The sequence below is a fragment of the Boleophthalmus pectinirostris genome, unplaced genomic scaffold (genome assembly GCF_026225935.1).
Source record: "Boleophthalmus pectinirostris isolate CB_2022bp ecotype Guang Dong unplaced genomic scaffold, ASM2622593v1 HiC_scaffold_4, whole genome shotgun sequence".
In the NCBI taxonomy this organism is placed as follows: domain Eukaryota; kingdom Metazoa; phylum Chordata; class Actinopteri; order Gobiiformes; family Gobiidae; genus Boleophthalmus; species Boleophthalmus pectinirostris.
In genome coordinates, this window is record NW_026571353.1 from 6,646,474 (window position 1) to 6,663,183 (window position 16,710).

General features: G+C 38.9%; 1 protein-coding gene across 3 annotated transcripts; it reads left to right on the forward strand.

Annotated features, from left to right (window-relative positions):
* Positions 1 to 67: 67 nt before the first annotated feature.
* On the forward strand, positions 68 to 16,272 carry zgc:64051 (leukocyte surface antigen CD53). Of its 3 annotated transcripts, XM_055161443.1 has the most exons (9): positions 68 to 572; positions 1,383 to 1,442; positions 1,856 to 1,941; positions 5,415 to 5,603; positions 7,343 to 7,417; positions 8,282 to 8,392; positions 10,327 to 10,434; positions 12,101 to 12,184; positions 13,836 to 16,272. In XM_055161443.1, the coding sequence occupies exons 3-9, from the start codon at positions 1,879 to 1,881 to the stop codon at positions 13,902 to 13,904; spliced, it is 699 nt and encodes a 232-aa protein (XP_055017418.1). In that variant the 5' UTR covers positions 68 to 572; positions 1,383 to 1,442; positions 1,856 to 1,878; the 3' UTR covers positions 13,905 to 16,272. The 3 variants fall into 3 exon arrangements, with proteins under 3 accessions (XP_055017418.1, XP_055017416.1, XP_020796459.2); XM_055161441.1 differs by having other exon boundaries at positions 112 to 1,442; XM_020940800.2 differs by lacking the exons at positions 68 to 572; positions 1,383 to 1,442 and adding an exon at positions 1,750 to 1,765.
* The last annotated feature ends 438 nt before the right edge of the window (positions 16,273 to 16,710 follow it).

Sequence of the window (16,710 nt, forward strand, 5' to 3'; positions counted from 1 at the left end):
TTTAAGTACTATTTAAATTGCTAGAAAGTTTGGTGGTGTTTTTTTTTTTTTCATTCCTCGTGGGAAAGCTCAGTACAATTTCTTATTTTTGTCGTCTCCTAAGTGACTTAAAGGAAGTAAAGACAAATTCTGTGCCTTAACAAAAGTAGAGAGGATTCAGGTTTTGGATAAAGGGCCCATATGACGCTATTTTCTGATCTATGTTGTAATGTTTCCTTGTCACAGGCAGGCTTGGAGTTGTGTTTTGTTTCATTCACACATTTTTAACACACACTCGCTGAGCTGCAGAGGCTGCACTAGCACTGATTCATGGTTCAGAGAGGCATTTTAAGGATTTCAGCATTGAAACTGGAACCCAAATGAGAGACTCGTGTAAGGCTCATTCTGCTTTCTGACTGGATAAATCATCTACAGAAGAAAAACACTTCATTTTAACTTCAGCAGATTGTCCATCATGTCCAATATTTTTCTAATTAACAACTGTAATGCTGATTTATTCTTATCAGTAAAAATATCATTTGATTTTGTGGTTTTCAGATTCTAGAATGTGATGATGCCGTACTCCTAGATGGGTGGGTACTTCGCCATGAAAAATCTATTGTTGTAGTCAACACCTGTCCGAGGCCACAGGGTCCCGAGACCGAGACAAGACCAAGACCTCTGAGGGTTAGGATCGAGACCGAGACAAGACCAAGACCTCTGAGGGTTAGGATCGAGACCGAGACAAGACTAAGACCTTTGAGGAACACCACTGAGACAAGACCAAAACCTCTGAGGATCGAGACTGAGACGAGACCAAGACCTCTGAGAATCTAGACCAAGACAAGTCCAAGACCAAGACCTCTGAGGGTCAAGACCGAGACGAGGCCAAGACCTCTGAGGGTCGAGACCAAGACAAAACCGAGACAAGACCAAGACGTCTGAGAATCGAGACCGAGACAAGAACAAGACTCTTAAAGCTCGAGACTGAGACCAAGACAAGACCAAGACCTCTGAGGATTGAGACTGAGATGAGACTAAGACCTCTGAGGGTTGGGGCCCAGACAAGACCAAGACAATAACAAGACCTCTTGAGGACTGAGCCGGAGACAAGTCCAAGACCTCTGAGGATCGAGACCGATACAAGACCAATGAGGGTCAAGACCGAGACAAGACCAAGACTTTTAAAGCTCGAGACTGAGACAAGACCAAAACCATGGCCCCTTGAGACCAAATCAAGACCATCTTTGTTAATTTGTGTATTTATTTAGATTTTACCCTTATTTTGGCACATATATACTGTATCAATGTTCTCTCCATTTTACCTGATTAATGTTAATTTAGACTTCGCAAACTGTGCTCCACTTAAACACTCTGCACCCCTTTTTGTACCTCACCCACAGTTTGAGAACCCCTTCTTTAAGCCAACTTCCACTGGGACTTTACAGAAAAACGTGAAAAAAGTGAGTACGATTTAAATATCGGAAAGGTAAATTCCCAAATGGAGCCTGATCATTTCTATCAGTGACTAGACCCAAGATCATGCTGTATAGTTAAGTCAAGTTTATCGAATTTAAGAACTAAATCTTACATAACGGTTCCTTTTAAAACACACATAAAGTAATGACCAAAAAGAGAAGTATCTTTAAAAGCTGATTGTCTTTTCAAAATGTAACATCAACAACAAATAAATGTGAATAGGTCAGAAGTGGCCGTTTTGTTGCCATACCAAACACTGTTCTACATACAGTATAAACAGAAGGACCAGTGAGTACTCGATGTGTCTGTGAGTACTCAGTCTAGTCGAAGTACTTCTGTGACTAGTACGTGTCATTTTCTGTATTCTGGTTTAAGTTAATTTTACATGTTTTACCAGGTTCCATTGAGGATATAATCAAGATGGATCGATCGTGTGTCAACTGTCTCAAGTCCTTCATTCTCTTTCTTAACTTCCTGTGTTGGGTAAGTAAAATGTGGGTGTTTTCAGCCCTGGAATTGACAGTTTCTACTAAACTAAAAGGTAAAAGGTAGCTGTTAACTTGAAAACTGCCACTACGTAAAATCACAAGGTAGAACAGAGCATTTTGAGCGTTGGAGATGTAAACAGACTAAAAATGCAGGATTACTCAAACATATGTGAACGAAACAAAACACAACTCCAAGTATGTTTTTGATGACGCAACAGCATTCTAACATGTCTTAAAGCTCACAAGAGTCAATTTTGCATAATATAGGAACTTTAACACTGATATAACAGTTACAGTATTGAATAATATAACACAGAACGTAATCAATACTGGTACTACTACAACTACTGCTATTAAACCTCCCAACAGAAATGATTTTGCTCATTACTGTTACATTTCCACATAGTCAAGATTTAGCATTTTAACTGGTTAAATGTATAAAATCTTCGTTCCAACTGTTACAGGTTTAATCTGTGGAGAGGCGAGCCAGTAAATAATGCATTTTTTTAAGCAATAAAATACTTGTTATTGAGTAAAGCAGGGGTGGGCAATTTTTTTTTCCATGGGACCACATGAGAAACAGAAAATATTGTGGAGGCCAAAATGCTTAATTCAATTCTGCATAATATTAATTGTATTTCTTTATAAAAAGCAGTAAATAGCATATCATATCATATTGTTTTGACAAGCTGGTCAGACTGGAAAGAGTTTATGTTATGAGTAAGCAATGAAAAAATGAGGTTGTCTTACAAATGTAATTTAAATGTCATTTTAAAAAACACCTCTAAAATAAAAGCAATGCAGCTTTAGTCCATGCATGAGGTAAAATGATAAAATATGTTTATTTTGTAATTCCAAATGAGCTTAAACGGGCCGGTCAGAGTCAAACAAAGGGCCGTATGTGACTCGGGAGCTGGACAATGCCCAGATCTGGAATAAAGTTTAATGCCATACTGTGGAACACCCCTGACAAAGCATTAAATAATTAATCTCCAGAGAGACAACAGAAAAGTTCCATAGTGTGGCTTTAAAGGACAACTAGTACTCCTGCTACTGCTACAAATACTACTAAAGTGATAATTGCAATGCTGCCTACTATTCCCCTAAATATAAAACTGGGGAAGAATTAAAGTAACTGTACATTTACATGATTGGTTTTACTCAAGATGTGTGTAAAATCCCTCAGTCATCGATCAGGTAGAGTCCATGGCAAAAGGAGAAATTCAATTTGTCAACTGGACAAAAGTTTATTTTCGTCGAATCAGTTCTACGCTTCATCCAAGCTGCTTCTTCATCATGGCCCTGAATGGTTGTTGCTCATTTGACCCCACACTCAGTGCAAGTTCAATATCCCTGGTTAACAAACAGAAACTGTACACATGTAGGTGTGTGAGTAGTTTCAGTGTAGTTAGCTCCTCCCTTCAGACAGATATAAGGAAGTGTTCATCACTGTGAAAGAATTTCTGTGTTATTTTAAATATTATGAATCATTTAAAATCCTAATCATTTGTGTGTGTGATTAAAGTTATCAACTATTGCGTTTTTGGGTTTTTCCGTTCTGACAAAAGCAACATTGGCTTTTTAGTTTTGTCTTGTTTTGTTGTGTTCAAGCTGTATCAGGTGATCTTGCTGATGTGTCTTCTGACTCATTAAGATAAGTTTTTGGAAGAAAACTGACCTAATTGTTTATCACCTGGAGCCTGTAATCAAGTGTGAAATGGGGCGGTGGTTTAGCCTAAAGATTGTTGGCATGTGATCATTGTAAACATCGTGTGATATAACATAATGTACTGTATTGTTATCTGTGAAATGACTTCAATAACACCTGCTGTTGGGGAGAGAGCTGGCAGAGTAGAGGAGGGTCAGCCAGGGGTACGGACAGGCTCTGACAGCTCTCTTTCCTTGCGCAAGTATTAATTTTAACCGTCTCGTTTTGGTGTGTCTTATTTAATGTAATTTGATGTCTTAGGGTAAATTCCCTGACAATCAGCAGCTTGGATGAGCTACCAAACGTACACGACCAAAATACATTTTTGTCCAATCGACAAATTGAATTTCTCCTTTTGCCGTTATTGGTTTCAATAGAATTTGTTAGTGAAATGCATAATGGCTTCTTTATCAGCACTGTTGGGAAAGTTACTTTAAAACTGTAATGGGTTATTTATTACTTATTACTATCATTTCAAAGTAATTCGTTACATTACAATATTACTGCATTTAAAATGTAAGGCATTACATTACTATTGCATTACTTTAAGTTACTCTCACCAAAATAACTGCGAAAAAGCTGAACTTTTGAGCCGTGTATGGACTGAACCAGGACTAAACAAGGTCTAAACCAGGACTAAACCAGAGCTGAACCAGGACTATAACAGGACTAACCTCAGACTGATTCCAGGACTGAAGAGGAGGACTAAACCAGAACTGAACTAGGACTAAAACAGGACTCACTGTCAGGACAGGCTCGAAGGTGACCGCAGGAGAAAGGAGCGGCTTCTGCTCGTACCTCACGGAGGTAAGAGCGGCTGTCGCCTGATCGCGCTTTATGGACCCTGCTGCTCGGGCTCGCGGTCCTGATTTCAGCAACTATTTGCGGGTACAAGACCCGGTGCAAGATTCTGCTACAGCGCGTAACTTCTACCTTCCTTCAACGTGTCCAGAAGTCCAACTTTTTGTGTGATGGTTTGCATCATCCTCTGTCTTTTGGGTGCGAGTGCAGGAGTCTTTGTCAGTGCAGAACGTTTCATCGACGTTGTGGATTTTGTCGGAGAGAAAACTTGCAACCGTACAGCACTTCAGAATCACACTGCTACAGATTGAACATTTATTTAAATTTGGCAGCTGAACACATTCTGTACTGTAGAGGAGACAGGAGTCCCTTAGCCGATCAGGACACAGCAGGAGGAACGCAATACGTGTTCATACACTGTAAAAACAAAAGGCATGCAAAATTGCACAAAACAAAACAAAAAACAAACAAACAAACAAACAAAAAACAACAAACAGCGAAACAGCGAGACCGCGAAAAGTGAACCGCGTTAGAGCGAGGGACGACTGTAAACCAGGTCTAAACCAGAAGTGACTCAGGTCTAAACCAGGTCTAAACCAGAAGTGACCCAGGTCTAAACAGCGGGTTGGTCCTTTCACCCGCGGTTAACTGAAGGTTTATCCGGCCGCGTCTCCGGCATTTCACCGCTGGCTGATTTCATGGTGATTTTAGCAAATTTCTATGAAGAAAAACCCACCACTTCAATCCAGGTTAAAAAAGCATTGTAACGCGCGTTACTCACATTTGTACCGAGTAAAATATTTAAATTTTTTCCCCTGTAATGCCTTACATTACTGCATTACAGCAAAAATCAACGCATTACTGTAATACATTACTTTTATAATGCGTTACTCCCAACACTGTTTATCAGACACTAAACAAGATTGTCAGAGTAAGTGAGAGTTATCCGTCTGTTTCAGCTCTGTGGTGCGTTCGTGGTGGCCTTCGGAGAGTTCCAGATGATGCATTCAAAGTTCATGTCTTTAGTCACGTCGTTCTGGCCCATTTTTCCGGCGAACACTCTGGTGGTGACTGGGACCATCGTGACCTGTGTGTGCTACCTGGGAATACTGGGCTCATTTAAGGAGAATCGCTGTATGCTCATCAGTGTGAGTATGGATTATGTCAGGAATGTATTCAGGACCACACTGTGACCAAAACTAAACCTGGCCGTAATAAAGTATGATACAAGTAATCCATTAGTACTTAGCAACAATATACATCTCACAGTATTATATTTATTGCAATATTTTGTGGTGGTGTAACTTTTTAGGTGGGGGATCCGTCAAATTATTTAATTGATTTTATATTAAATGATGTCATTGGTTTATCTGGAATGTTTCACAGGGAGAGAGGGAGAGAGGGTGTTACAGAGGAGAAAAGACGGGGAGAGAAAAAGAGGGAGGAGAAGAGAGAGTAGAGAGAAAAGGGGGAAGAGAGAGGAGGCAAAAAGAGAGAGAACGAGAAAGAGAGAGGGGAAGGAGAAAAGAGGGGAGGCAGAGAGTGAGTGAGAAAAGGAGGGAGGGGAAGGGAGGGAGACTAAGAGAGGGAGGGAGAGACGGTGAGAGAAAGAGAGAGAGAGACAGAGGGTGTAGAAAGATAAAGAAAGAGAGCAGGCGGTGTAAAGAGAGTGAGAGAGGAGGGAGAGAGCAGGGAGGCAGCAGATAGAGAGTGAGTGGGAAAGAGAGGAAGAGAGAGACAAAGAGGGTGGATAGAGGGAGACATAAAGAGAGAGAGATAAAATAAAGAGATAGAACGATGAAGAGAAAAACAGGTGAAAGAGGAGAAAGAGGAGAGAGGGAGGATGAGAGACGGAGAAGGCAGCAGAGGGAGAGTGAGTGAAAAAGAGGGAGGGTGAGAGAGAAAGAGGAAGAAAGAGGAGGCAGTGAGAGAAAAAGAGGGGATATAGAGAAAAGGGGGAAGAGAGAGAGAAAGAGAGACAGAGAAAGAAAGAGGGGAAGGAGGCAAAAGGAGGGAGGGGAAGGGAGGGAGACGAGGAGAGAGGGGGAGGGAAAGACAGTGAGAGAAAGAGAGAGAGATACAGAGAGAGAGAGACAGAAGGTGTAGAAAGATGAAGAAAAAGAGCAGGCGGTGTAAAGGAAGAGAGAGGGAGAGAGCAGGGAGGCAGCAGATAGAGAGTGAGTGAGAAAGAGAGGAAGAGAGAGACAAAGAGGGTGAATAGAGGGAGAAATGAAGAGAGAGATAAAATAAAGAGATAGAACGATGAAGAGAAAAAGGAAGTGGTGTAAAGAAAGAGACAGGGGATGCAGAGAGTGAGTGAGAGAGGGAAAACGGAGAGAGACAGGAACAGGAGAGAGGGAGGATGAGAGACGGGGAAGGCAGCAGATGGAGAGTGAGTGAAAAAGAGGGAGGCTGAGAGAGAAAAAGAGGGAGAAAGAGGAGGCTGTCAGAGAAAGAGAGGAGGAGAGAGGAGGCAGAGAGAGAGATGGAGAAAGAAAGAGGGGAAGGAGACAAAACAAGGGAGGCAGAGAGTGAGTGGGAAAAGGAGGGAGGGGAAGGGAGAGAGGAAGGGACACAACGAGAGAGAGGGAGGGAGAGACAGGAAGAGAAAGTCATACCTTTCTGTCTTCATGGAGACCAAAGCGGGTTAAGTTACAGGTCAGATCTGTGGAGAGTCAGAATGCCTGTTTTTCTAGTTTTTTTATGTATTTATTTTTTGCTATGAAACCACCTGTAATTGAATAAATGTACGGTAGAGATGTTTAATGTCATACCATGTAACGTTCCAAGCAAAGCAATGACATATCCACCAGAAAAGTGACACCATGCACCTTTAACTATCATGAATATGCTTTTATACAAACTACCATAAAACATTCTCTTTCAGTTCTTCTTCTTGCTCTTCGTCCTCATGTTGGTGGAGTTGGCCATGGCTTGTGTCTTCCTCGTCTACAGCACCAAGGTACATGCACATTAAAGGTCCTCCATTACACAAAACTTACTCATGTGAGGTTTTTGTCATGTTATAATGTTGTTACCTCATCAAAAATATGCAGTGTTTGTAATGAGGAAACTGCATTATAACAGACAGTGTAGGGGAGTAACAGATTACATGTACCGGGATTACGTAATCAGAGTACAAATTATGAGTAACTGGATTCAGTTACAGTTACTGTTTCAGTGAGTGGTAATTGGATTACAGTTACTTTGTTGAAATAATTGGATTACAGGGTGGGATTTTCCTGTTTTCACATTTTGGGCTAAATCAGGACTAAACCAGGACTAAAAGCAGGACTAAAACTAGGACTAAAACCAGGTCTAAAACCAGGACTAAATCAGCACTAAACAATATGACACTAACAGTAGAGTGAACATAATTTAAGGCAGCAGTGATCTTATAAAAAAATAATTTCTCTATCAATAATATTTTCAATATGGTTAAGTAAAGACTGGACTTTTTATTGTCTTTTAACAGACAAAACAAAACATTCTTATGGTAAGATTTCCTGGTCTTTGCTTCTCTACAGTAAACAGTTGGTTATTCATGGAGACTTGGGCTCAACAGACAATTTGAAGAGAAAGAATTTTCAGGATGTGGTTGCTTCATTCATGCCGTTTTAAAAACCATGACAATATCAAGTAATCGAAAGTATTCAGATTACGTTACTCACTTTAAGTAATTTAATGGATTACGTTACAAACTACATTTTGGGGTATGTAATCTGTAATCTGTAGGGGAATACATTTTAAAAGTCACCTTCCCAACACTGATAACAGATCAGAAAATAATGTAATATGGTCCCTTAGAAAATGTCTTTCTTTCCAGATTAACACTTATTTTGAAGATGACCTGATGAAGAGCCTCGTGAGCTACAGAGACGGCACTCCAGAGGCCACCAAGAAACTCATCGATGACTTTGACGCTGTTCAGTCCCTGGTAAACTCTTTAAAAACCCATTGATATAACTCAATCTTATACAGTAACTCAGTCTTGCCCAGATAATCATAATTACCTCCGCCAAGGAGGTTATGTTTTTGCCGGCGTTTGTCTGTTTGTTTGTTTGTTTGTTTGTTTGTTTGTCTGTTTGCAACATAACTCAAAAAGTTATGGACCGATTTTGATGAAATTTTCAGGATTTGTTGGAAATGTGAAAAGGAAGAACTGATTTCATTTTGGGGGTGATCCGGAAGAAATTCTGGATTCTGGATCACTTTGAAATTTTAGTTAACATTGTGGTAAATGGGGCCAAAAATTTAGTTTCTCAATATCTCGGTTAATTATTGACCAAACCCCATGAAATTTGACTCAGGGATGGACAATGGGATCCTCTTTCATATTCCAAATTGAAAGATACGAGACAAATATTTATGGAAAACACAATTAATATGAGGGGGACTGTAGTCCTTGGCGGAGGTCTGCGCTCTCTGAGTGCTTTTCTAGTTATTATTATTCTTTGTTTATTTATTTCATTCATAAAGTATAAAAAGACATCAAGCAGTGTCACAACATCAAACATACAAGAAATAAATGAAAAGGAGCAGAAAGAAGAGTCATCTTATGTTATCTGTCCACTTTTCCCTTTTCAAGACAAAACATCGACACTGATAGTTACTTTAAAACATTTCAGATCAGTACATTTCAGTTCAGGCACAATTATTAATCAATTATAAACAGAAATCTTCACTATTACTCACAACAACTTTCTTTTTCATACACACACATTGCATTCGATTAAGTGTTTTTAAATGCCGTCATTGTACTTGATTCTTTTATTTCTTTGTCAAGACTATTCCATAAATGAACTCCTTTCAGAGCGATGCTTTGCTCATTAACCTTGGTTCTGAATTTGAGTTTTTTAAGCATGTCGGTTCCTTTTAATTTGTAGTGTTTTGTTCTCGTCTCAAACAGTCTTTGAATACTTACAGGTAACACATTGCACTTTGCTTTATACATGACTTTGAGGAGATTTAAGTCAACAATATCCTGCATTTTCAACACTAAGTTCAACAAATAATGGGTTGGATGTCTCTCTACAGTGACTGTTGGTGATAATGCTCAAGGCTCTTTTTTGTAAAATAAATAAAGACTGTAGGTAAGTTTTACACGTTGAGCAGCAACTTTCTACACAGTACATCAGATCTGGTGCGATTTATAGAGTTATACAAATTTACTAATGCTGCCCCTAATTTCCTAGTTTGTCTAAGTCTAAGTCAGAATGAGCCTACCCTATCCTATACAGTGCTCTAAAATCTGCTGTTTTCACCTACCCCCTCTCTCCTCCCATTACTCTTTACTTGCAATTATTCAAAAAAATTTAATTCCAGACCAGTATCAAAGATGCACTGTGTAACTTTTCTGGTAGAGGATCCGTCAAAAGTGTTTATCCATGGAGATGTTATTGCAGAGTATTAAATCTTTCTGTCGTCATGGAGATTAAACCAGACCAGGATACAGGTCAGATCTATGGAGAGTTGGCCCCGCTCACTGTCAAAATCCCTGTTTTTGTAGATATTTTTGAGCTATAAAACCACCTGTAATGGAATAAATGTAACATAGAACTGTTTAATGTCATACTGTGGAACATTTCAGGTACAGTAATGACATATCCATATAATAGAAACAAGCAGGACCAGCCTGCAAACAAAAAGTTACACAGTGCACCTTTAACAATAAACAATTGCAGCATATACACACTTTTTGTTATACACACACTTAGTGTATATTGTATTGATACTTTTCAGTGTGTGCAGCTGTAAATGTTGTATTTTTTCTTGAATTTTCACACATTTCTAAAACTTTTTTGGATGTGTTTGCTAATTGTGCATTTGCTGCACTTTATTTTTAAATATACTTTTATCTGTTTTTTTCAGTTTAAGTGCTGTGGAGTGCATGGATCGGCCGACTGGGGAGATAACGTCCCAATCTCCTGCTGCACTTCAGACCCATGTAACGCTGTCAACTTCACCACCTGGGACGAGGTACTGGATCTTATGGCATCTCCAAAACGTCCCAATATAATAACAAAAATATATATATATACACCGAAATGTAATAAACTTTTATCATTCAATCACAAATCTGGTCACATGCTTTCAGAAGTATTAAAGTTGCATTGTGTAACTTTTCCGGTTGGATGCTTTTCTCAATGGAGATGTTAGTGCTTTGGGTGGAGTGTTCTGTAGTACGACATTAAACATTAAACGCATCAATCATGGTGATATCAAGTCAAGTTATAGGTTATTTTTATATAGATATTTTGTATAGGTATTTTTGTTCATAATAAATAAGTGTAAATTAATTCATGCAAGTTGGTAAGTTTACTGGTACACTGTATAAAACTCTAGGCAAAACAATCACATCTCCATGGCGACAAGCAAGTGACAGACCCCAGAGGTGGGCTCAAGTCGTTTTGTGAGTCTTAGGTAAGTCTCAAGTCTTTAACCTTTACTCCTAGTCAAGTCCAAAGTCAAATACAGGCAAGTCCAAGTAGAGTCTCGAGTCACTGGCTCATAAGTCCAAGTCAAGTCCAAGTCGTCTGTTTTGAGCTTTGAGTCATTTGAAGTCTTTTGTAATTTATATGACTTTTAAGCTAAATTGTACTTAAAAAGTCATGATATATGAGTATTTATACAAGAGTTATTGAAAGGCTAATTTTCCTTTTTAAATGTCACAGGGCTCAAGTCTGAGTCACCACCCAAGTCACTGACCTTCAAGTCCAAGTCTATTTTCTCAAGTCAAGTCTCAAGTCCTAAAAATAGTGACTCCAGTCTGACTCAAAGTCCAAGTCACGACTTTCACGACTTGCAAGTCCCAACCTCTGACAGACCCTCACCAAAAAAGTTGTGCACCTTTAAAGTGTTCAGCAATGTGATCCAAAATGAAAATCTGGGTTTCATTATTGTTTGGTCATAGTGTCAATAATTGAAATATATTAAATGAGCACTGTGTAACTTTTCAGTTGGGGGTCTGTGACTTTCTTGTTAGTTCTACTTTATATTTATTCAATTACAGGTTTTTACTGCTCAAAAATACCAAGAAATACAGGTATTCTGACTGTGAGCAGGGCTGCCTCTCCACAGATCTGACCTGTAAGTTGGTTTGGTCTGGTCTCCATGAAGATAATAAGGTTTAATACCAATAGTGAAACATTCTCGAGAAAGCAATAACATCTCCATGGAGACAAGCATTTGACGGACCCTCCACTAGAAAACTTAAACAAGCCACCTTTATAATTGTGATTTCTCTTCTCACAATAAGAGTAAAATTGTCCCTAAATAGGTTAAAAGTTATTTACTTACAATATTATAAGGATTTGTTCACACGCCTTGGTTACTTCTAAAATAAAGATGGTATGGTACTTTTCTAGTTCTGGTTTTGTCCTGGTCCAGTCCAAGTTTCAGGGATGGATGTTGTCACACAAAGCCATTAAAACCTGAAATAATCTCTGATATATTGGTAGTTTTCATGTTTTAGAATGTAATGTGAGCTGGAATTTCCTTCTGATTAGTTGTACTTTGTCATGAAATACACAAAAGGTAAATGCATATTCCATTCTTTTAGTAACAAGACCCAAGAACTCAGTGTATAAAACAGAAACCTGCATTTTAAGCTTCATTTTCATTCATTCATTCTGCTTCTCTTTAGGGCTGTGTGGTGAAACTGAGGGACTGGTTTGCTCACAACTATCGCAGTACCGGAGCTGGAGTGGTCACTATGTTCATTATCCAGGTACTAACTACAACTGGTATTTATAATAATAATCATAATAATACTTAACACTTCTATGGAGCATTTGTGACACTCAGACAATTCACATAGATCAGAACACACACGAACACAAATGAAAGAAACAGATAAGCAGATGCAGTTATTTAAAGGCAATTTTGAACAGGTGAGTGTTCAGGGCTTTTTGAAGATCTCTCTATACCTGAGGGCCTGTTTCCATGAGAATACATAGTGCAACTTTAGAAAAATATGAAATTGTTCTAGAATGAAACCCATCTACTCAGGGTGTAATGGTACATGTATATGTGCCAAACTGTTTCGGTGCAGTACGTTCAGTTTGGTGCAGGACTGTGCATGAGTGAATTTGCGCAGTTTGTGCAATTTGTTTCTGCCACTACGACCCCACATGGCTAATTAACATAAACTGAGCGCTCAAAACAGCTCGCTGTTGTGCGCTGATGCAGTTCAGCTTCTGTTGGACTAAATGACACAACTCAGTGGATTATGTGTGTTCTTTCTGTGACAGAGGGGTGTTCTGCTGATGATGAGTCTGTTCTGTGCTTCTATCACGTTGGAGATGGTTCATGTGAAACCTTTCAGAGATTATATGTCTGCAGGTCATACACATGGACCGTATATATGAATATATGCTAGCCTCTGCATAGACCTACATCAGCGTATCAGCGTTTTCAGGCGTCCACACAGTGCCGGATCAGATCTGTACTCAGATGAATTCGTGGGAGCTGGTGGCACCAGATCGTTCCGTCTCTGGAGCCGTTTTCAGTCAGATTAGTGTGGACGAACACTGCATCCACAACGAAACGATTCAAATACGTACTAGTGTGGACGGGGTCTACATGTGCAGCTACACGGAGGCTCAGCTCTTTAATATTCACAAGGGAACTCATCCGTGATTGGGGTGGCAGTGTTTCCCACAGCGCTTTATAGTTAGTGCGGCCACCTTGACAGCAACAGCCCCCTCTGAACCACGTGAATCCTCGTAAAACTCCTCACTTTTGCCTTCCGAATCGCAAATGGTTTTGCATTTTGTTCCCATACTGTACCGAAAATGAACGAACCGTGACCTCAAACCCGAGGTACGTACCCAACCATGATTTCTGTGTACCGTTACACCCCTAACATCTACCCAGCCAAGTACAAATAATTCATAATAAAAGTGATAATATGTTTTTAATCTTGCTTTTTAATCGGTCAGTATTATTTTGTGTTAAAATTCATAGGTTTGTTAAAGGTGCATTATGTAACTTTTGCGTTGGAGGGTCCGTCAAATGTTTGCTCTGCCTGGAATGTTCCACAGTATGACATTAAACAGATCTATCTTACAATTATCAAATTACAAGTGGTTTTATAGCTCAAAAATACCTAGAAAAACAGGAATTGTGACTGTGAACAGGGTCGCCTCTCCACAGATCTGACCTGTAACTTGATCTGGTTTGGTCTAGATAGAAAGGTTTAATGCCATACTGTGAAACATTCCAGACAAAGCAATAACATCTCCACGGAGTAAAGCATTTGACAGACCCTCCACCTGAAAAATTACACAATGCATTTTAAAATCATTCTTTGTACGCACATGTTTTTCCTATTGATATTCTCCTTATGTTTATTTTGAATCTCTTCTTTTTATTTGCAGTTCATTTCCATGTGCATAAGTGTGCCTCTCTTCTGCCACTTCAGTCGACAGGGCCTTGGTTACCAGTGAAAACTAACGCTCTTGTGTAACCTGCAAATGTTCCGTGTATGGATTTGTACGTAACCGTTTCCCTAATAGCACTTTATAACTAATTAAACATTGTATATCATTAATAAACCCATTTATAAAACCATTTCTAATAATTCAGCAATGTTGTAGATAGACGTGTGTCTGTAATGGTAAGAAATTGTAATTAAATGTTAAATTGTGTAACTTTTCTGATAAGATCTTGGATTTATTTATTTCAGTTACAGGTGGTTTTATTTTTTAAAGGTCCTATATTACACAAAATTGACTCTTGTGATCTTTAAGTGATGTTATAATGTTGTTACCTCCTCAAACACAGACCCAGGAGTTGTGTTTTGTTTCGTTCACACCTGTTTGAGTAACTCTTTATTATTAGTCTGTTTACATTTCCAAAGCTCAAAATGGTCTTTTCCACCTTATGATGTCATGTAGTGGTAGTTTTCAAGTTATCCGCTTCCTTTTTAGTCCCTTATGTAATGGGTGTGTGTCTGTTCATTAAGAGTTTAATGTCTTGATTAGGGATGGGCATTCGATGAAATTTTCTTAATCGATCGTCGGAAGAATTAACGATCGATTATCGATTAATTAATTCATTAACGTTTTTATATTAAAATGATCATTATTATTACTATCTGCACTACTAATCTGTATAAATAAATTCAACTTTACGACATATAAACCGTAACCACTCTAGAGCCACATCAGCTCGTTTGACATTATAATGTGTTTAATTCAGTTTTGCGCAACTCTCACAGAAACAAAACTTAAAACCGCATCGCTAATTTGCATAAACTAAGCGAAGATAAAACTACAGCTCTTGTGTCGCTGATGCAGTCAATTTCTGTCGGATTAAAAGACATGACTCAGGTGAATACAGGTTAGTGTGACCAGATTTGCGTTTGTCAAAACCAGAACACTGTACGGGGGGAGGGAGGGACTCGTTATCGACATTGCACGACTCTCACCTGGCAAAGCTTTTTCCCACTGGACACTGAAAAATATGTGCTGCTTTGTACACTGTGCACATGGACTCACACTTGTCCCGAACGCAACGGAAAGCGGAAACAGAAATTTCTTGTACAAGTCATCGTTAAACAAGCATTTGTGCTTCGGCACGTTGCAGACTGACCCACTGTTTGTGTCTCGCTCCTTCTGAGTGCAGAGAGACACATGTACAGACCTGTTTGGTCACACTACACACAGCAACCTACATTCGGTTTGTCGATTAAAATTAACGTAATCAAGGAAATTCTTAATGATCAATTATCGATTAATCGATTAATCATACCCATCCCTAGTCTTGATGCACATCCATTAACCCTCAGTTTATATCTGCGTTGTGTTTTTGAGTACTGCGCTGGCTGAAGGAAGGACTATGAGACACTGGTGACCACTGGATACTCATTTACTGGTGGTTCTGCACAAATGAAAGAAAAATACAAATCCTTGTTATATGTTTCTCCATGCACGCAGCTCATCAGTCCCCTGTAAGCAGGAAAACACATGTAGAAGGCTGAAGCGAGCTCCCAACTACATGTATTTACAGTAAACTTGAACAACAGACATGAACCAGCTCCTACATGGTCCAAATTATACATGTGGATTTGTAGATGATCAGTAATTATGTTTTATTATGTTTATGTTTTTTTACTACAACGTGAAACGAATAATGATAAAACAATAAATTACTTTTACTTATGTTTCCAACTTCTCCGTTCCTTTACTTTTCATGTTGTAGTTCTTCTTCTTCACTTGCCGCTTGATCGGTCCGTCAGAAAACAGAGTCCCGTGGTCACTTCCGTTGTGGCTTTTTAATGTGTTGTGGCTTTTTAATGTGTTGCGGCATTTGTGTTTGTGTTGTGGCGTTTGTATTTGTTGCGGCGTTTGCATTAAAATAGAGTCCCGCGGTCATTTCCGTTGTGGCTTTTTTTGGTTTGTTGTGGCTTTTTGTTGTGTTGTCGCACTTGTATATATTGCGGCGTTTGCGTTTGTTGTGACCCCTCTTGGCTTCCGTACTTCTTGTATCACCACATGACATCACAAGATTTTCTGTTTGAGAGAAGAACTCTAAACCATAAATATGCAGAGTTTGTGCGTCAACGATATGTGAATAAAACAACACAACTCCAGGTCTGTTTGTGAGGAGAAAACGGCATTATTACAGAAAATAGCATCAAAAATACATTGAAAAACTGTTACTGAGTGGGCTCGCCTCTCCACAGATTTTACCTGTACCTGGTGGTGTGCCAATTGCTTTTCTCCATGGAGATTGATAAATTTAATTACATGCTGTGAAACATTAAGGCAAAGAAATAACATTTTAATGAGACAAACAGGTGATAGACTTTCTACCCGAAAAGTTACACAAAGCATCTTTAATATAATGAATGTATACATAAATAAATAAATATACAAAATCATAAGAAGTACTTGTCTTGAATAGAAGTAGTATGAATTATTGTCAATTTGATTTTAACATTGCTCCTGCTAGTGTGAGGCAGTGACTTGAACATGCCACTAGATGGAGCTGTTGTATGAGAATTTGAATGGCTGAACTGCATCGTTTGGTTTAATTCACACACTGCACCATAACACAAGACTAGAGTACACATATTTGTCTGACAAAAGTATCGACAATCTGATACCAATCGATATTAAAACCAGTATCGAAAATAAATACTCATTTGAGCAGGTATCGATACTAAAAATGTCACATTCACAGGACAGAAATGAACCTTTCCTGAATAGTTTTAGAATGATCTAGAGCCGAATCAGAACAAGTATAAGA

Coding starts and splice junctions, on each gene's coding strand:
- zgc:64051 (XM_055161443.1), top strand. CDS start 1,879: ATGGATCGATCGTGTGTCAACTGTCTCAAGTCCTTCATTCTCTTTCTT. Junction 7,418..8,281: donor TCCTCGTCTACAGCACCAAG/GTACATGCACAT, acceptor CTTTCTTTCCAG/ATTAACACTTATTTTGAAGA. Junction 12,185..13,835: donor TCACTATGTTCATTATCCAG/GTACTAACTACA, acceptor TTTTATTTGCAG/TTCATTTCCATGTGCATAAG.